The following is a 22,344-nucleotide window of genomic DNA, read 5'->3' as shown; positions in this document are numbered from 1 at the left end:
TTGGGCGTCTTTTCGTCTTCTTGTTGAGCATTTTGTTGGTCTTTTGGGAAATACAGTTTTTGTTATGGACAATGCTTCAGTTCACTTAGCAGAAATAACTACTGAAGCATAGGCCAAGGGGTGTAAGTTCTTATTTAACGCCCCATACTCTCCAGAATGTAATCCAATAGAGATGATTTTTGGGATATGGAAAACAAGAGTTGGCAAACTTAACAATGATAACATGCTAAATATGCTTACTAATATGGCCAGATGTTTCGAGGAAATAGAAAAAGGAGAAGTCAGAAGGTGTATTGGCCATTTCCTTGGACCAGTTTCGTTAAAAGTCCTTGCTCGAAGTGATCTATAAGTATTTTTGCTTGAATTTGAATTTTAAAACTGGTTTAATCAAACAGGTCTGGATGTTCTTTATTTATTGGTTTCAAAAGAAAAGTTATATTTTTTATCGAACAAAATTACACATTTATGAGACATATTTTTTTACTTTTAAAACATTTTAATATTATTTTGAAACATTACTTTGTTTTGAAACACTTTTGTTTTTTATTGGGACAAAATACAAAGTAATGAGACAAATTGTTATTGTTTTGAAACAAAATTGAATATAGGTGCAATTTTAATTTGTTTCGAGACAAATTCAATTTATTATGAGACTTGTTTCATTTGAAACCGAACTAACTGTAAGTAAAAATGAAATTAATTTGTGTTAAATGATCAAAAAAATAAACAATAAAATGGTATATTTAACTTGAAAATAAACCATGAAAGTTTCGAATAAAGCTAAATTTCCATAAAATAAATTGATTATACTATAGTTTTATACTATTCGAAGAATTATAAATGAATTATAAGGCAATCATTTTTCAAAAACTTGAAGTTTGTAAAATCATTCGTAATGAAATTAAAAATTACTATATAATATAATATCGTTTATTAATAATTTTAATAAAATTCAATGTTACAAATCAATCATATAAATTGAATGATTTTTTCGAAATATTTAATTGATCAAAAAAAAATAATTTAAAATAGTTACAAAATCAAATGAGTAAAAAGTTTACCACTACTATTTTATCATCGTCTTATACGAGAATGATTGCTTTATTTGAACTAACAAAAACACCAGAAGATTTTTTAAAGGTCAGAAAAGTCTATTATGACCTTTCCAAAAGTTTTTTTAACGCACTTGATGTATTAACTATGAATGATTGTCGGTTAAATGTTGAACCATTTGATTCATTTAATTTGTTAGAAAAACTTGTTAAATACCAAAAGTTCGCTTTTGAAGTCCCATCAAAGTATTTTTCTGATGCTGTTAAAGTTGCTTTAAACATCAACTATACTAAAATATATGATATAATTCGGAATATAAAGAACGACATTAACAACATCAAGAACATTGATATTTTAATAAATTTGTGTAAAGAAATGATGGAAATTCTTTCAAAACTTCTCCCTATCGATAATATTGGAAGACATGTTATATTAATATACAGAGCCTTATACCAAGTACATTCATCAAAATGTATTACATGGGAAACACTCCAAGATATATGTCAAAATTTCAATAATCTTCGTGCATCTCTTGAATTGTTTAACAAAAACAACTTTTTTATAGAAATGGGACCAAATAAAGTGAATTTCTCATCAAAAATATTTGGAAACAGTGCAATTATAAATTCTAGTGAAAAGAAAGATGTACAAAAAGTTGAATACATTATTTTACAACAAAATAAGCAGATTGAGGAATTGGAGAAAGAACTCAAAAAGTTCCAAAACAACGAAAAAGAAAAAGAAACACAAATAGAAACTCTAAAAATAGAATTAGAACAATTGAAATATGAAAATTTGGAATATTTTCAAATGCATAAAAAAATGAAAGTTGAAAAAATCATAAATGAAAATCAACTTTTGAACAATTGTTTAGAACAAGTTACACAACAACTCGATCAATTGAAATTAGATTTGAAAAATAAAAATCAAGAACTCGAAAATTGTAAAACAGAAAATAGCCAAAATAAACAAATCATTGAACAACTCAATACTAATAGTTCCCAGCAACAATTGCTTATTGAAGAATTAAAGAAACAAATTTCCAAACCTCAAAACGACTCAACTGATAACGATAAAGAGATCCAAATTGAAACTTTGAAAATGAGTTTAGAAGAACAATCACAAAAAGCTTCTTCATTGAATTCCCAAATTTTGCAATACCAAAAAATGATTCAAAAAATGGAAATTGAAAAAGTCAAAATAGAAAAAGTGGAAGATGAGAAAAACGAAAATAATACCATTCTCACAGAATCCGTAGAAATTAAAGCGCCTCTATTGCTTTTCTTAAGCGGTGGGAAATTCTCAGTAGATGTCCATGGAACTGTTATTGAATTTGATATGCCAGCATTTGCTATAGCCCCCTTCACATATCAAATTGAAAATGTTGGAGTGGTTAATGGAAAAAGTGGACAAAAGTATGAATTAAAAGTATTAATGGAAGACGAAAATGATAGTGTTATAGATGGGATTAATATGTTGAAAACTATTTATGTACCAAAACAGTTTGAAGGGCAAAGAGTAAATTTACCACTTCAAATTTTAGACTTTAATCAGACAGTAACTGTTGATGTGCAAAACAATTCTATGTTTAAGATTGAAGGATTCGGGTGGTTCGACGAAAATCATAAAAGAGGAGATTTATGCGTTACTCTCAAAATTGTTTGAATGACATTTTAATTTTACATTGGTGTTTGATTTGTGTTATAGCCAATCTAATATAAAGTTGACAAAAAATATTTCTTTTCAAGCTATTTAATCAACAATATACTCTTATTAATTATAAACAATAATTTTATTTAAATTAATAAAAGGTTTTGTTAATTCAATAAACTGGAAAAGGTATAAAAATAATTGTAAAAAGTAAAATAAATGGTTATAAAATTTAATTAAAAACTAATTAATAAATAAATTTGATTTCAATTATTTAAGCTTAAAATCTTTGTTTTTTAATCAAAACGAACTCAGACAAATTGACCAAATTGATTTTTTTACGCTTAAAAGATGTGTATAACAACAAAAATAATGCCGTTAATGTTAACGAAGGTCAGGCTGAATATTTGTTGTTCAAAATGATACAACAAAAATTTTGACAACGAAAAACTTGGATTTAGTAAAATAAATAATTAAAAGAATGAAACAAACCATTAATCAAAAAACAACACTTTTGCTATATAATTGTAGTTCAGTAGTTTAAAAGTTTATTGTTAAAAATGGTATAAATAGGTTTGTACTTTGAAAAAGCGTTGAAAAAATTGAAAAGGTACTCACGACTAAAAGCGAAAATTTTCAAAAAATATTAAATAAATTGGTTTGTTCACAGTATTTTTTCCGTTATTATTTAAAAAACAACATTAACATCATCAATTATTGACAAAAATAAAAAAATAAATTATTGGCTAAATGACTTTAAAAATATTTGTGTATCAGTTTGTGTTTTTGAAAAACAGTTCTAATAATAATAATATTTATTAACACTCAAATGGCCTTAAGCTAAAAAACATGTTTTTTTCAATAAATTATTACCAAATTTGATTTTTGTCTTTGTTTTTAAAACAAAATTTGATATAATTTATATAAAAATAATTTTGAAAGTGACGACATAATTAAGTAATTTTTTTGTATAATCATAATAACATAAACTAATATTATAGAAATTTTTAATTTTGTAAAAAAGAAAAAAATCATGTTTGGAGAATCAAAAACTTTTGTAAACAACTGTTTTATAATATTAATTAAATAACCAAATAAATAACTAAACACTCTTTTTGTTTTTGTATCTATTTATCTTATTATATATTATAACAATTTTAATAGATTATTTTTTGTTTTTTATTTAGATCTATTTTCAATGACACGAACTAAATCTTTAATAAAAAAAACATTATCGAATAAAAAAGCAACTTGCTGTTTATCTAGTCAACACCAACGTAAATCAAATTAAATTGTGTTTGTTATGATTTGTTTTCATATTATTAATATACGTCTTATTTAAGCAACAAGATTTGTTTTACGTGTATTTGATATATTATTATTTAATAAAATAAATTTGAGGTTCTGAGATACAGTAAAATTTCCCAAAAGTGGCACTTCGGAAGAGTGGGTTTTCGCAAGAGTAGGCACTTTAGACTGAAACAAAAATTGAGTTCTCCACAGAGTGGTAATTAAGGTCTGATTGTCTAAAATGACCGTTTTTGAGAGAACAAAAATTACCATACATTCCCGCTTTTGAGAGGTTTGACTTTAATTTGTAAACGTGTTGCTATTTTTAACCTCAAAAACAAATCTTAGGTAATTGAGTCCTCATTTTTATTATTTTTGACTAAGTTTTGGGTCATTTTTCGGTTTTTCAGCCAATAAGGGGTTTTTGGTCTTTTTTAACGACTTTTTTCAAGAAGGCATTTTTTGATATTGTTATTATTCTAATAAAAATTTGGTTTCCGGCCAGGTAAGTGTTAAACATCTTTAATTTGCATTTTTTTAAAAAAAATAAATAAATAATGTTTTTGTTCTGGCTTAAATTATCAATTATTTGAAAAATCTTAATTTATTGTTTTGTTTATTAGTATTTAATGGTACTTTGTTTTTTTTGTTGATATTTAAAGTAAAAATATTGATAAAAATATTTTTCAGTAATTTTTATTAAATATATCACGACCAAATCAAATATATGCATTTTAAAAATAAACTTATTAAATAAACATCAAAAACATATTTCCTTTAAATTATTTAACACTAAATTGCAATGTATTCTTTGTTAAAAACTTCGACAATTACATATTATATTTCCATATTTAAAAAATAATAGGAATTAAAAACGAGTATGACAATTAAAATAATTTCAAATTCAATTATTATACACTTTTTGATCTAGAACTGAGACAATTATTAAGTTATGTCCATAATAAAAATTTGGAATTAAAGTTATTAAACAAATATTGTATAATATTAATTTTAAAAATTTTTGAAGGAACAAAAACATAATTTTATGTAATTTCATAATTTTTAAAATAAATTAATTTTATGGTATTTAAAACAAATTTGGTATGACTGAAAATATTTGTTTACATTTTATAAAAAATATTTTATCTTTTTTTTCAAAAAAGTAGTAAAATAATACAAATAAAAATGTAAAAAAATAATATTTATAACAATTAAATTGAAATAAATTAAATCAACAAAACAAATGGAATTAAAAAATAGGATATATAATATATAATATATATACACATCTTAAAAAAATACATAAATATAAAATAACAGAAAACCTTACACTCTGTTGTGTTAAGTAGATTGTCCAAAGTATTATTACTCACACTCTGTTGTGTTAAGTGAGATTGTTTTAATATATTTTTTTGATACTTTGTCATAATTTTTTAATTATTTTTATAATAATATTTAAACAAAAATTTTACATTTATTGTTATTATATTGTTTATTTTGATGTTTAAAGGGGCTGAAAAAAACCGATGTTGGAAAAAAAGCGATGTTGTATAAAGTTGGTAACAATAGGTAAAATGTTTTTTAATTATTATTTTGTTATTTGTTTTTTTCCTTTTTTAAAAAAATAAAACCAACATTTTTGCTTTGCCTGAGTATTATTAAGAAGTGTTTCGAATATGTTGTTAATAATATATTTATATTAGGGAGAATACATAATATAATACATGTATTTGTTTAATATAATCGGGAAACCCATTGAACTATTTATAAAGTGATATTAATAGTTGGATTTATAGAGACAAAACCCGTACAAATTAAACAAAGTATAATAAACAGTTCGTTTAACACAATTAACGAGATGGTTTATATTTTCGTTAGTTACGATTAATCACGATGTAATTTGTTGATCACTTTGTTTTCTGTGTTTTTTCTTTTTGGAACTTTTCCCTTTCATAAACTAATCAGCTGTAATAACCTAAGTTGTTATTTTGAAATCTATGCTCTTAAACATTATTAAATAAAACAAACGTCTCTTCTGGTGATTCCGGACAGTAATAAATATATATTGTCGTTGAATAATAATTATTTGTATGCATATACGACCTTCTCATTATTTTTAGTTCTTAATTTCCCAAGTTCATTATTTGACAGTGTTCATAATCATGATAAACAAACGCGTTTTCTTCTGAGTTTTAATGATTGTTTGATTTCAGATTTTTGAAACTTTTTTATACCCATTTTTGTTGTAAATCAAACCTTTATAATTAAAATAATATTTTTTTATACTATTTATTTTATAATGTATCAAATTTATTTTTAAATTGTCGTTATTGTTGAGTGTTTTAATATATAATACTCAGATTAAAATATTACTATTTTAAATTATATTAATATAATTAACATATAACAAATACTTTATTTAATTATAGAAAAAGGTTTGCGACAAAAAATAAGACTTAACCCCGCAGTTATTTTTCGGGTTTTCTGGGTTTTTTGGCTTGACTTTGCTTCCTGGTGTTGGTGAGTTTCTCACGTTGAAGACGTTTTTTTCTGTCTTCATAATTTTCGAGAGCAACTCTGGTCGCTCCAACAACTTTAGGTTCTGCAGCAATACCCAAGAATTTGCAGACTTCTCTTGCCCCATTCATGTCCACTTTTACCACACCCGTTATGTAATCTGAAATGTTGTAATTTGGCGACTTCTTTTGTATCTCCTGAAGCTCGCTTTCACTGGGAGTGTGTGGCACAAATGATATTCCTGCTTGTTTAAAAGAGCTCGTGACATTGTCTCCATTTGCCACACACTCCCAGGAATAGATTAGCTCTCTAATTTTTTCCTCTTCAGACATGTTAATATATTTTTTCATTGCTTGTTTGAACTCTGGGGAATCTATTTGAAGCAATTTCCCACTTTTTTCAACATTTTTTCCTTCTTTTTTTAATAAAGTGAATTTGTGGCAAAGATAGTTGTTTTTGTCCGCCAAAAATTTCTTTTGGTTCCCGAATATTCCCAAGTCCATTGGTTGACATAAATGGGAACTGTGAGGGACCTCCTTAATCATTTCTACGTGATTTTCCAAAAATAAATTTTGAATTTTTTCAGAAAAATGGCCTGAAAAACCATCAAGAATTAGGAAAGCTTTCATATCGGCACGCACACCCATTTGTTCTCTTTTTGCCTTAATTGCCAGGAAGAACATTTTAACCAGAGGGTGTATAATTCAGTATTCATAACACCACATTTTTGTGTCCTTATTAAAGCCCGACTTTTAAGGGATATAATAGCAACATCTTCCAGAGAAAGTCTTTTTGTTACCACAAGTGGAATCATTTTGGTTCCATCTAGGCATCCACAACACAAAAGACTTGTTCTGGAACTTTCTCTTTCAACTTCATTAAACACATCTTGTCCTCTAGAAACTTCTGCATAGACAATTTTTGAATGAGAATCGACCCATTAGTCGAATCCAACTTCATCGAGGTTAAAAATAAGCTCAAAATGGCACCCATCAAATTTCTTTTTCAATTCGGTGTAATATTGCAAAATTGACTCGGGTGTAACTTCTGCCCGTTTTGCTTCCATAACTGGTGCAACATCTGGAATATGGGGTCATAATTTTGTGCAATTGCTTGGACCCAATATTTTTGTCGAAATTTTCGTGAATAAAAAAACTTGCTTCTTCACATGTTGCTTTTTTGTCTTACTATCTTTTATTGCGTTTTGTATCGCAATAATTTCTTCATCATTTAGTAGTCTTTTGCGTCCTTTTTCGGTTTTTTACCATTTTTATTTTGTTATTTATTTTGTCGATTTGACAATGAACACTTTTTCTTTCGAAAGTCCCGAAAAAATAGTCAAGTGCAATGGGAAAAGACAATTTTTTTCTTTTAATATTTTTGAAACATTTTCTGGCAATTCCTTTAAACAATAACGTACTTGTTGACGGAAAGAATCAAATGCCATGGATTTAACTTTGATCTCAAGATTATTAAAAAAATAATCATATCTAGGATTTCTTTTAAATAATCAATCACATTAATATACTGTGGTATTAAAGGTTTTTTCATTGTGTTCACTAAACTTTGCATTTTTTTATCTTGTGTTTTATACACATGTTTAACTTTCGGAGGTTTTGATATCATTGGGTTATGAGACATTGATGAAAAATAAAGATTGTTATAAACACTCAATTATTAAACGTGTATTTTTGATTTTATTTGAAACTTTAGAATATATTTCAACAAAAATAGTTGTGTTAATTATTGATTGTTGTTTTTAACAATTAAATTGATTTTGTTAATTATTATGTGATTGTTTAAATAATTTTGGTGTTATTTTGATTATTTTGCTTTGATGGATTTGTTTTTTTTATTTTGCGATGAAATTTTATCGCATTGTTGTTTAGTTTTTTTTTACAAAGTTTATGTTTTTTATAAAAATAAAATATTAAAAATTATAATAATAAATAACTTTATTTTTAAACATTATTTTTGAATGATTTATTTTAATATTTAAATTACTAATTATTTCTTTAAATAAATTTGCCCAAAATGGTCAAAAACATTTATTTGGAATGATTTAATAATATTTTTATTATAAATTATTAAATATTTATTCTATAATTGTATTATAAATGGTTTTTGAAATAAATTATTATTATATCATAATAGAATCACATTTATATTTTTTTGTTTGTTTTTATAAACCATGTTATATTATTAATAGCTATTGTTTAAATTATACAAACTAAATTATTAAAATATTAAATCATGTTAGTTTATCAATGATTTAATTTATATAACACATAACGAACACTTCATTTTGTATTTATTTGGCTTCGTGTTAAGTTAGTGCCTTTGCGACTGCAAGGTTTACTGATAAGAGTTTGCACATATTAAGTTATCAAATTTTTATTTTTTTTTTCGAGACATTTTTTATGATTTAATAGTATTTTTATTAACTACAATAGTTATTTGTTTTTTGATTATCAACAATTGGTCTAAAAACCCAAAATATAGCGTGATATATATGATAATATAACACTTAAAATCTATATTAATACACAAGATACTCTTATAATAAATAATCTTTTATTTTTATAATAATGGTATTTCAAAGACTTGCCTGAGCGCTCTTCAGTTGTGTTTGCATTGACTGTTTGTGCATTGAATTACGTATTAAGTATCAATTAAGTCATTTTTTTCAACACTTAACTAGAATTTTTTATTAAAATGCACTTTTGGGCAAGTCTTTATTACGGCGAAAAAACCGATGTTTTACCATTTTATATAAAGTTTTGCTTAAAATTAAACATTATTTGCGTTTTGCCGAGTTGAAATTTAAAAAATATAAACATTTCTTAAAACCGATGTTGACCTTTTTATTACCAAACTCAAATCAATCAACACTAAATTCTGAACAAAAATAATAAAATGCCATTAAAAAACACAAAAAATAATTGAGTTTTTTCACGGCATACAAATAGTATTTTACTAACTTAACATGAAAAAACACGATTTTTATTGTTTTATTAACCACCAAGATTTGGTTGCCTCCATTTCGGATAACCCACTCTATTTTCCCCGTCTTTTTATTTTTCCCATGAACGGCACCAAAAACCGATGTTTGACCAAGTTCTTTATAAACAACCATTAAACCTTGACCATAAATGATATTTGCCACAAAAAAGTTGAGGTTTTGTTCAAAAAATTTAAAAAACAGGGAAAAAACAAATGGACACATGAAACGGAATATTACCGATGTTCGATGTTTCTAATTAAAAAATCGTTTTATTTTGTTTTTTTTCTCCAGTTTTTTGATTTTGCTTCGATTTTTGAAAAAAGTTTCAAAAAATTAATTGATTATAAAAAGGAGCTCTGTATTTCATTTGTTTGACAGGGACTCAAAAAAGGGCTGGGAATGGATGCACTCAACTTTGTGTGGTGTAGCTTTTGAAAAAACGGTTTTCAAGTTTGGCCGTGGACTGCATTTCTGATCGAATGAGGAATCGATCAAGAGGGGGTGTGAAATAAAGGTGCAGTCGGTCTTTGATCAAAGAAATGAAAAGTTGTTACGTTTAAAGAGTGTGAATATTGATAAGTTTATTAAGTTGTTTGATATGTAATTGATTAGATAGTGGAGTTTGTGTTTTATGAACGATAAATAGCATGTAAAAAAATTAAAAGTTAAAGTTAAGGGGTGTGAAAAAAAAGTACACTGACGGGGTTTTGATTAAAAGTTTTTGTATTTATGCTAAAAAGGAAAAATAATATTGAAAACATTAATCAACTTTTAAAAACTTTTTATTGTTTTTTTAGCCAATTTTTATATTTTTCTTGCTTCAAAGAACAGTTTAGAAGTCGTTGTTTTATGTTTCTTTTTTGTCTTTCGGCAGATTCAACCTTATCTTTACAAGAAAAAATAATGTATAATCTCAAAAATGATTTTTGGCATTTCGAAAAAAGAAATTAAGTTATGTTAACCTTGTTTTTTTGAATCAAATTGCGGAAAAGTGGAAAAAGAAACTATACAACTAACTATAAAAGTGTTATTAAATTACTATTATTTTGGCAACATCGCTTTTTTCCAACATCGGTTTTTTCTGCCCCTTTATATTATTTTAATAACTGACTTATATTTTTGATGTGATATATATTTTACAAAACAGTTTTATAATGATTCTATATTGTTAATTTTACATTAAATACAACTTGGTTATATGCAAAAATATTTAGTGTATTTTTAATACGATAATAATATTTTTTATACAGTATGGACTCTCTGCCTTATGTAAAACTTTACCTTATGCAAGGATTTTATTATTTAATTTTAATATAACAAAACTATTTTAATAGTTAAAACAATTCAATTCTAAAAATACCAGACACGCTGCCTTATGCAAAAAGCTATTTTGAGGTCGTTTTTGGATAATTTTGAACAAGAAAACCAGAACTTTAAATTAAATAATTTAATGTTTAAAGTCTTTACGCCGCGTCTTTGGCCAACGTAAAGAGAAAATCTTGATCCCGGTTTGTATTTTTTGTTTTGTAAAATGGTATATGATACTTACTACCAGCTTGTCTCGTCGCCAAATGAAATATTTATGCGCAAAAGGTTTGTTAATAAAACAAACGATGACAACAAACTCGCGTTGGACGGTGTTTACTCAATCGTGAGTTTCTCAATGTGGCTGGTGTCCAAAACAATACAAATAAAGTGGGCTGTCATGGAAAATCGTTTTAAAACGGTCACAATTTCACGATGCTCATTGATCCTCCTGTTCATCAAATAATTCAAACAATTTTTATATCAATTTAGTTATTAAATTATATTAAATAGCAAATGTTTTTTCTATTAAACTGCAATGAACATGAGAGTTATCACAACGTTTGAAATATAATAAACACAAATAATATTCTTTATTAAAAATAATAATTTATTGTAAATTATTTGTGGTTATATTTGACTAACAATAATAAAATTGAAATCATTCGTTTTTTTCAAATCCAATGTGTTATTTTTACCAATTTTGGAAGAATCCACAATTTTTTATATTATAAAATAACTATATATTATAACAGGTTCCTTGCATAAGGTAAAGTTCCACATAAGCTAAAGTGACCATACTGTATTTATAATTTGTAACTAAAAACTGCAAAAATAATTTTAGTTTTTATTTTTTTTAAATAAGTTTAATTATATATTATTTTTTAATAAAATTTATCTATAAGGCAAAATTTTACATAATACAGAATATATTCCATGTTAATATTGGGTTTAATAAATTTTTTGTTCTAATATGTACTATGTTCTTTGTTTGTTTATGTTTATAATTATTATTATTTACTTATTATTTATTTTTATTCTACCATTGCGACAGCTCAGTTTTGCCACTTCTAATTTTATGGTTATCTTCGAGCAAAATCTGAGGACAGTGGCGTCTTTATAAAAAATTTGTAATGCGATCCATTATGGATTACAAAAATAATATTATATTAATGATTTGTTTGATTACATTAAAATTAAAAAAATCTATAATATATTTATTTGTTTAATTTTTTTAATACAAATGTATTGCAAAATAATCAAATTAATTGAAAAACAACAATACGTTTTGGCTCAAAGTAGTATGTACCTGTTAAATCACCAGCTTTAGCAGTGTATGTGCAAGGAGAACACCAACTTTTATCAGTTTTCTTTTTATAAACACGAATATCATTGCCCTTACATCCACCAAACATAAAAAGCAATTTGTGCCCCTTTGGACTTAATATGAATTCGTTGCCGCATTCGAAACCATTATTAGGTGTATATTTTTTACAATTTCTTTCCCCGTTTTTCGTTAATGAAAAGATAAACGAATTTCCATTTCCTAGCCATGTGTTTGTATTTTGAATTTTACATGAGACAACTCCTCCAAATTTATTATTATTGTCATCTTCTATCAAAATACAGACATTTTCTTTATTTAATAAACGTAAATTGAAAACAGAAGTTTCTTGTAACCAATCATCTTTTTCGCTGTCAAACAGAACATTTGATATTTTCTTTTCAACTAATTTTTCAAAACATTCTTTTTCTTCAAGTGTAATATTTACTTGCTCATATAATTTGATGTTTTCTTTTTTTCTTAATTGTTTTTGTTCTTTTTGTCTTACTTTGTATACATCAGAATACATTTTATACTTTTCAGAATACATTATCTCATTTACTTTATCGTCTCTTGTTTTCTCATATTTTTTAATTTCATCTTCATGTGGATGAATCTTTATTTTACAACATTCTTTATATAGTGCTACTTTAATGTTGGATATTTCATATAATTTTACACATTCTTCATTGGGTGAGTACTGATTTAATTTATTTGTAATATCATGTTCTATTGTTTTAATTATATCAAGAATTGCATTTAAAGAAGATGTGATGTTCTTTTTTCGCTCATAAATTTCATCCAGTTTGTCAAAGAACCCTTCTGCTTGTTAGATACGTTGTTCAATATTTAGCAGTTTGTTGTCTTCAAAACACTCTTTTATTTCTCTGTTATTTAAGTCAATGATTTCTTTTGAAATTTTAACATCGAGAGCTATAATTTCGTTAAACTTGTTTTCCATGTTTATTAATTCAGTTGCACTATTTTTATACTATAATATTCAACTAAAATAGCTGGTCGTGTATCTATAATTTATTTTGCGTTATTATTCAAGTAAATTATTATTAGATGGACTAATTACTAACCATTTTATATATTTTGACGATTTTTGAAAAAGAATTATTCTTTACTTAAATTTAAATAGACCACAAGATTTTAAAATGTTTTTTTAATGAAAATTATAAAACAAAAAGTTTAAATATTAATACTTTTTTCTTTGTCTTTTTTTTATATTATCAATATTTATATTATTATTCAAAAATAATATAACAATAACAAATAAAAATTATCCAATAGACATCCACTTTGATAATGAAATTGTGTCGAAAGGGAATTGTTTTGTGCCCAATGAGCAATTGATACCTCTTTCAGTCATTTTGTGTACAAGGAATTGACGATTATGGTCAGTTTTGAAGGTTCAACACAGCTGAACTTGACCATATTAAATTGATATTAGAAGACCCAGTAGAAAAAGAGTATCTATATGACTCTGCACATCCAAACAACTGTTATTCATACGACGGAACGGTTTTTGACTCTGACGCAGATAATGTGAATTGCGAAGGATTTGTGTGTAACATCATTGGTCAACGAAAAATGTATAAAACAGAGGCAGCATGTCTGCAATTAGTATCAAAGTGTGCGATACAACAACAAGGGTGTGGACTTGGTGACAATGTTGATTTGTCAAGTCAAAATGTTGAAAAGTGTTGGAGACTCGTATAGAAGACATGTAGAAGTGTATGAAAAACAATGCGAGTTGGTGTGATCTTAAGAAGGGTATCAATTTGAATACTATTAATGTCTTAAAAGACAATGAATATGAGTGTCTGAGTCAAGTAGTTGGATGTGCAGACTACTTGTCTCCCGAATTTGGCGATTGTGATGAGGCCTCTTTACTATTAAACGTTTTCATGTTTAACGAGAGAGTGTTGCCAACAAGTCAAGTTTATCGTTTAAAGCGCGCGACTGCATCGACCAATGCTATTTTCAACGAATACACATTGAACCCCGGGTATAAACAATACACCGATTCATATGCCACGCGAATTGTGTTGGATAGTTTTAAAGACAAAGTCTCCGTCTCTTTTAAGTACTTTAATCGAAAGATTTCTGCGTTTGTGTCTGACTGTATTATGGAGGGAGCGGCAGACCACACTTCGTTGATATCAGGGACATTTCCATTGACTATCAAAACGTTGAGTAGAGACAAAAGTATTGATTATGAGTTTATTACTCTTGCACAAAACACACATGTTGCTGACGATTTGGTTGTTTTTGAGTTTGATCGGAGTTATGCGTGTGGATCCTCTGTCGTAGTTGGGATCACAGAAAAGGCGATCAAGCTGAGTGGAGCACAGTCACCTTTAGGGAATTGGTGGGATGACAAGACGAATATTGCAAAGGACAATTTGGGCTTGAGATTCCCGTCTTTTTCAATGACTTGATTGGAAGTCTGGATGAGAATTTTGTTATTGGGTATATGGTAGGTGACGGCTTAGAGATATTGTCGTTGGAGAATCCCGACAACATCGATGTGTATATTAAAATCAGCGAGTTTTCAACAGTCAATTTTACTCTGACGGACAAATTTTATTATGAATGACTTACTGATCATTAGGAACACAACAGTTAATGGAAAGCTTAGTTACTGGGAATAGCCACTCTATCTGACGTGTGTGCTGACGTCCACTGACGAGAATAAATTGGTGTTTGACTTCAAAAACACATACTCTTTGTGTAAAATACCACCAGAAGTCTTAAAAACTATTACACCGACGGACACCCTCTTCCCTATATACAGACTCCCAAAGAACCAAATTGTAAAGAACTATCCCGAGGAAGGAAAGGCGTCGAAATTAATTACAATTGTTGTTCCTCCAGTTGTGGGGTTAATAGTCGTTTGTGTATTATTTAAGGAACGATTGTATTTATTTTGAGATATAGAAAAATTAAGGGAAGAAAAATGCTGAAAGAATATTATGAGTTTGAGTTGTCATCACTCGGTGGCCCATTAATACAATACGACTAATTAATGTTTTATGTACATTTTTTAATCACTAACAAGTCTATTTCTACTCATTTCTAAACGAAATAAAGAACCGAAATTATTAAATTTTATTAAATTAAAAAAGAATTATAATGGAAGAGGAACTTAAAGTGGTACCAATGAGTTTGATGGTTATAGGGGAACACCATATAGGAAAGTCTTGTTTGATATCACAAGTATTAGAGGGGGGATGTAAAGAGTCTGTACACTCAACGCTAGTCAATGGAGTTGATTTTATTATCAAACGATTTTTGTGGGAACGAAGAATTGTAAATTTGACGACTTTTGAAGTGTGGAACAATGGATACTCAAATAAAACAACCATCTGTTTGATTTTTTTTGAATAGTAAAATTATAATTCAGTATTAATTTAATAAATAACAAAAAGAATTCTGTAAAACCCGTCACCCACCTCTGTGTTTTATATGTTACGACTCAAAACAATGAAACGTTTTGATAACGTTGATTACTGTTTTTCTTTAATCAATAAACACTTTATTATGAACCAAATTCATTTAGTGGTCTTTGTCATGACACAATTAAAGGAAACATACACATCTCACCATTAATAGGTGCTCAAAAAGCAGCTGAGCTCAATATTGCATTCCATTTGACAAGTGCAAAAACACGTGAAGGGATAAGTGATATAGTGACTTTGTTTCATCGCCCGCATGAAGATGTTATCAACATATTCGACTCATCAACAATTGCAAAAAACAAAGAAAATGTTATAAAAATGAAGACTCAAGCATGTAATGTTTGTTTGTTAAATTGACTATTTCATATATATTCAATTTTTTGATAAATGTTATTCAAATGTTATTTATAGCACCAACTTTGTGACACTTTTTTATTTGTCATATTATTAATTTAGAATCTATTGGTTTTTAAACTAAAAATCAAACCAATAAAAAAGAAAATGATTAAAAAATATTTTTGATAATCGATAAAAAATGTGTTGTTGCTTTGCTCGGTAGTTTTTGCCTTTGGCGGACTCGCAGAGCTATAATGTAAAAATTGTGGTGTTGTCTTGGTGTTGTGAAAAAAATAGAGATTTATTTCTGGAATAACTGTGAAAATGTAATTAAAAGGTGTCTTTTTGATATTATTGTAAGGTGTGTAAGAATTAAAATACATAAATACATTTATTTTAAATTATTTAACAATAACCTTTTTAATTAATTTATAAAAACAATAACAACAAAAAAATATTATTTATTAGTTGATTTTATTTATAATTTAACATTAGTTTCAAAGTTTAACTTATTTGTTGAATTAAAAATAAAAATACTCTTGAAAAGTTTATTGTATTTTTTCAATACTAACTCAATAATTATTGATTAAAAAGAAAGTTGTTTTAACTAATTATAATGATACAAAGCTCAACTTTATCACATCAACACAAAATATTAAGATGTATGCAATTACGGGTTATAGACCGCATCGAAAGGACAAGCCTGTTCACAAGGGTGACATTCAATACAATATTCTGGTCTTGCAACAAATGATTTGTTGTTATGGAGATCAAAGACGTTAGCAGGACATGCTGATACACAAGCACCGCATCCAGTACAGCATTCTATATTGATTGTTGGTGGCATTTGATAATATCAGTTTTCAAATTTTGTTTATATATATATTGAATACAAATTATAAATTTTACACAAAAAAACAATAACATTTGGTCATCTTGTTTGTTTCTCATTTTAATTGCAAATTTTGACCATTTTTATATCAAAACTTTTTATATTTGTCATTGTAAAAATTAAATATTTTTTCTAAAGAAAAATGACAATAATTGTTTTTAATGATAAAATGATCAGAAGAAGATAAATGACATTTATTTTTTAATAAACAATTCACTGAAAATAATTTTGTATTTAAATTATTTAATTGTTGATAATATAATTATTCTAGTAATAATTACAATTTTGTTTGAATATAAAATTTGTTATAGCAAATGTATTTTATATTAAATCATACATTTTTGTTGAACAAACTATTGAATATTCAAATTCCAGAACTTATTGGATTTGGTTAAAATAATATTAAATGTATATAATTTGATATAATTGTATTAAAGGCGACCTTGAAGATCCATCAAAATGCTTGGGTTGACAATAATTATTTAAAGTCAAAAACATACGTAAAATAATTAAGAAATTGTAAAAAAGGTTTGAAATGCGTGTCAAATAATTATAATTAAAAAAATAATTAATTAATTATTTTTTATGTTAAAAAAAGTGATTACAAAAAAATTATTTGGTAAACAAAAATTAATTGTATTTTTTTACAATATTTTTATTTAAACAACTGTATTTCATATAAAAAAGTAATTTTTGATATTCACGCATACAGTTACCAATATGACAAGACATGGAATGATAAATAAATAATTAACAAACATGTTTAAATGTAATTGTTGATGTAAACATAAACCAAAGATAATAATTGTTTTCGACATATTTTTGATTTATGAATATATCTTTTATATTTAGAACGGGTGTGACTATTTTAAGTGTGTAACCACATAAAAAATGATTATTTTTCAATAACTCACTGTTGATAATAACATGAAAATAACGTTATTTAATATATATAATCTTTTTTATTTATTATGTCTGATTACACACATAGATAGCACATTATGAAAATGACATCACAACCATTATTGAATAGTGAAATGATAACATGATAATACAGTTACTTTTAATGATTGTATTTTGATAATTATTATAAAAAAAATGATTCACTTTTATACTTTACACGCTCATAGTAAAAATGATAAAATTATTAAACATTTATACTTTTTGAGTGTGTAAACAGATAATTTCAAACCAAACAAATACATAAATATTATATTATGAAAAGTATTTAAATAAATATTTCTAACTACTTGTTGTTCACAACCCATTTGTACATGTTAAAAAATAAAATATATTTACTGGTTAATATAACTGACAATTACATTATTTTTGTATATGATAAATAATCAAATATACATGTGAACAAATTAAAAATGATAATAATAAACCAATTTGTTTTTTAATTACATTGGTGTTGTCTCTTGAAATTGATTAAATATATTTTATAAATTTAATTAAAAATATTATTCTATTTTATTAATATTCAATTTGAAAGCATTTGAATTGATATTAAATGTTTGTGTATTACTTAGATTATATGTGCATCGTATTATAAATCCAAATAGACAAACATTTATGTTTTAATGCACTTTTATGTATGATCTAGAGAAATAACTGTTATAATAACTAAATATATATGGAATTGAATTTTAAAATAATCATGAAAGTGTATTCATTTTTGTTGAAACAAAAGTTAATGTACCACAACAAAGAACTGAAATCAATTTTATAATTTTTGAATCGTCTGCTTCTGCTTTTTGATGATAAAATATTTATTTTTATATTTTATGTAAACCGTTTCCATTTAATCGATAGCGCCCATTTTGGATTACCTATTTTTATCTTTAAACATTGGGAAAACATCCTAATTTATTTATATTTCGTTATCGTTTTATTTTTATTAATTATGACCACCAAATTTTAAAGACTATGGACTGTCAAATAAACAAAAAACAACTAATATATTAAATTAATTTAAACAATTTTCGTATTTGTTAAATAGTTTAAAATTGCTCAAGTCACAGATTGGACCTTATTTTTCCATTTCACATATTTTAAATCTGCTTACCAATGAGTCCATCAACTTATTTATCATTGAAATTGGCAACTGTTTCCATTCTCTTTTGAGTGCTCTAAACTAAAGACTTTTTGTTCAAAATAATTGTTTCTTCTTGCGAATTCTTGTTTCAAGAATTGCCCATAGATGTTCAATTGGGGTTTAGGAAAATCTGCCCTTTTAAAAATTGCCTTTTCAATAATTCGCCTTTTTTCGCCTTTATTTTTCAACAAAATTTCAAGTCATTTGAATTTTTGTTGAATATTTATTTAAAATTCGTTTACAAAAATAAATCTATCTGTATTATTGTATTTATTACAAAAATATATAATGTTTATAGTTAATTTATATTTATTATCGAGATGGTTTTTTTATTAAATAAATAAAATATTTTAATATTTAATTTTATTTAAATTCGAAAACTACATTATAATATAAATAATTATTAACAATATAATTATTATTATAAGAATAACTGTAAATGTATATATACACTGTATTATTATAAATTGTTAATAATTGTATAATAATTGTATTTTAATAACATAAAATAATGATTATAACACTAATAAATAAATAAAAAGTATATATAAATATATATTATATTTTTTATGATTAAATAGAATTATTTTATTATAAAAGGTATTAGGTCATCTACAATATTCAATGGAAAATAAAACAACCACACCATTGGTTATATCCGACATTCCGCAACCTCCTAAATTTGAAATGATTTCATCAACACATGGAAATCCTCAACCATACATTAATGGTTATAAATTTAGATCTGTTGATAAAAAACGCATATTATTTAAATGTGAATACCAACAATGTAAAAAACGTATTAGATTGCTTTTTGATGAAAAAGGAAACACAATTGGATATGAAGAAACTGGATCTCAAAAGGGTCTTCCACATGAACATGACACCACTTCTTATTTTGACAAAAAGTGTACTGAAAACATGAAAGAAGAAGCAAAGAAAGAAAACTCAAAAATAAAAGCGCCATAGAAATAGTTGCAGAAGCTTACGTCAATGGTTCTTCAAAACGTTTATCTTTATGTGAACATATAGTGCGAAGTCAAAAACAAATATCCAAAAACCCAAAAGAAATTGATCAAATAACATTCACAAACGAGGAACTTTCTTTTGTCATGCACCAAAATTATGAAATGATTATATTTGGTAAGAAAAAATATTTAAATTTTTTTAAAACATGTAGTACAATTTTGATGGATGGAACTTTTAAATCATGTCCAAGTTTGTCTATTGAGATATATGGAAACAAAATTTTATATTAAATAATATATTATTACACAAAAAATATTGATAATAAATTATTATAATATTGTTAAATAGAAAATAATTCATTTCTAAATTTAATATACAATTTAAATATTAAAAAATAATAGATATACATTCTAAATAAAATAATTTGATATTAAAGTGTTATAATATACAAATATCAAACATTTTATTTTAAAAAAATTCTAATATATTTTTATATTATTTGAACATTATTTTTGACAAATAGAATTATTTTCTCAAATGTATACCATTCACGGTTTGCAAAATGAAGAATCTTTTCCAGTTTTTTATTCATGTCTTGTTTCAAAAAGTAAAGAAACGTACAAAAAATTATTCGATAAGATTGAAGAAATTTGTAAAGAAAAAGTGTTTCATAAAAATGTTGTTGTAATGGGAGACTTTGAAGTTGTGTATTTCAAAGATCTATTTGGAAATGAGGTTGATGTTAAATGTTGTCATTTTCATTTTTGCCAATCTCTTTATAGGAGAGTTTTAACTATGGGATTTGGTAAAAGATTTGTTGAAGGTGATTCGTTTAAAACTCTAATAAAAATGTTAATGTCATTGGCTTATTTGCCAAAAACAATGATCAGGGACACATTTTATATGATAAAAGAAGAACTGTGTCAAGACGAAGATGTTAATGTGTTTTTTGAGTATTTTGAAAACACTTATATAAATGGCGTTTTTAAAATTGAGCACTGGTCGGTATTTGGTCTTCCCAAAAGAACAAATAACCGAGCGGAAAGTTTTCATTCGGCGTTGAATCGATTTATATGTATTTTTCATCCTGTTATTCACACTTTTGTTGAAAAATTGCTGTCTTTCCAGAATATTATAGATTTAAAATTTAAACTATTTGAAGAGTCACTTAACACAACTCGAAAAAAGATTGGTACGGTCGAAAAAAATATAACACTGAAAGAACTTCAGGAACAGTTATTTGGTGCTCATAGAATTGAACCAATCGTATTTCTCAAAAAGTGCATCAAACTTCTCACTAAAAAGAAATATAAAATTTATTTCAATTTGGATGTTGATACTGCAAAAGTTGAAATTGAAAATGAAAACGAAATTATTGATAAAATGAAACAATTTACAATGGCCGAAGAAGAAACGTCAGAAAAACACGAAAAAATGGAAATTGTATTTGAAAAAGAAAATAGCTTGTTTGAAGACAATGAAAGTGATGAAGATAATGATGAAATGGTTATAGAAGAGCCTCAAATAGATAATGAAGTCACTTTGAATTATAACACAGGAAAAGAAATTGAAGAACACGTAAAAAAGAACAAAAAAAACAGATTTTAAAAAAAGCGAAAGCATTGAAAAAGGTGATGCAAAAAGGAAGAAATTCTATTAAATCGAAAAGGACCAAAAATACTAAAATGGAAGAATAATCAATTTAATGTTTTTTAATTGATGTCCAATTATTATTATAATTAATAATTACAATAGTGATATTATATAATTAATAATAATGAAATGATAAACTTAAAAATATATAAATTATATTATTAATCAATAATACATCGACTATCTGAACATACACAATTATAAAATTATTGTATATAATTTTATATCACAATGGAATGTAATTAATATTATTAAATAATTTAAAAAACAATTGTAATTTGATTATGATTTTAATTTAATTGTAAATAGTTAAAAAAGTAAAATAAATAAACTTATTATAATGGTTTTCATTTTAGTGTATTTAATAAATTAATTTAAATAATTATTATCATTAATTATAATTATTATACTTATATATATATTATAAAAACCATCTCAGATAATAAATATAAATTAACAATAAACATTATATATTTTTGTAATAAATACAATAATACAGATAGATTTATTTTTGTAAACGAATTTTAAATAAATATTCAACAAAAATTCAAATGACTTGAAATTTTGTTGAAAAATAAAGGCGAAAAAGGGCGAATTATTGAAAAGGCAATTTTTAAAAGGGCAGATTTTCCGTTCCCCGTTCAATTGGTGACAAATCGGGGCTAGAAGATGGCCATTCTACTGGGTTTGTTTTCATTTCTTTAAACCATCTCATTGTTTCAAGTGCTTTATGTGGTGGTGCACCATCCTGTTGAAAAAACAATTTGCTTCTGTGTTTTTTCATGT

General features: G+C 25.6%; 3 protein-coding genes across 3 annotated transcripts; 2 read left to right on the top strand and 1 right to left on the bottom strand.

Moving 5' to 3' along the window:
- Nucleotides 1–1,092: 1,092 nt before the first annotated feature.
- EIN_282630 (hypothetical protein) lies at nucleotides 1,093–2,718 on the top strand (the record flags this gene model as incomplete). The annotated part of the gene is made up of 1 exon (XM_004185170.1): nucleotides 1,093–2,718. The coding sequence occupies one exon, from the start codon at nucleotides 1,093–1,095 to the stop codon at nucleotides 2,716–2,718; it is 1,626 nt and encodes a 541-aa protein (XP_004185218.1).
- Nucleotides 2,719–12,078: 9,360 nt separating this feature from the next.
- On the bottom strand, nucleotides 12,079–12,672 carry EIN_282620 (hypothetical protein; the record flags this gene model as incomplete). The annotated part of the gene is made up of 1 exon (XM_004185169.1): nucleotides 12,079–12,672. The coding sequence occupies one exon, from the start codon at nucleotides 12,670–12,672 to the stop codon at nucleotides 12,079–12,081; it is 594 nt and encodes a 197-aa protein (XP_004185217.1).
- Nucleotides 12,673–13,542: 870 nt separating this feature from the next.
- EIN_282610 (hypothetical protein) lies at nucleotides 13,543–14,590 on the top strand (the record flags this gene model as incomplete). Its single annotated transcript, XM_004185168.1, has 3 exons — nucleotides 13,543–13,549; nucleotides 13,603–13,820; nucleotides 13,880–14,590. 3 exons carry the CDS (start codon nucleotides 13,543–13,545, stop codon nucleotides 14,588–14,590), a joined length of 936 nt encoding a protein of 311 aa, XP_004185216.1.
- Nucleotides 14,591–22,344: the final 7,754 nt, after the last annotated feature.

This window comes from Entamoeba invadens (genome assembly GCF_000330505.1).
Source record: "Entamoeba invadens IP1 unplaced genomic scaffold scaff_1105074725543, whole genome shotgun sequence".
Lineage (NCBI taxonomy): Eukaryota > Evosea > Mastigamoebida > Endamoebidae > Entamoeba > Entamoeba invadens.
This window is presented reverse-complemented; position numbering and strand designations above follow the sequence as displayed.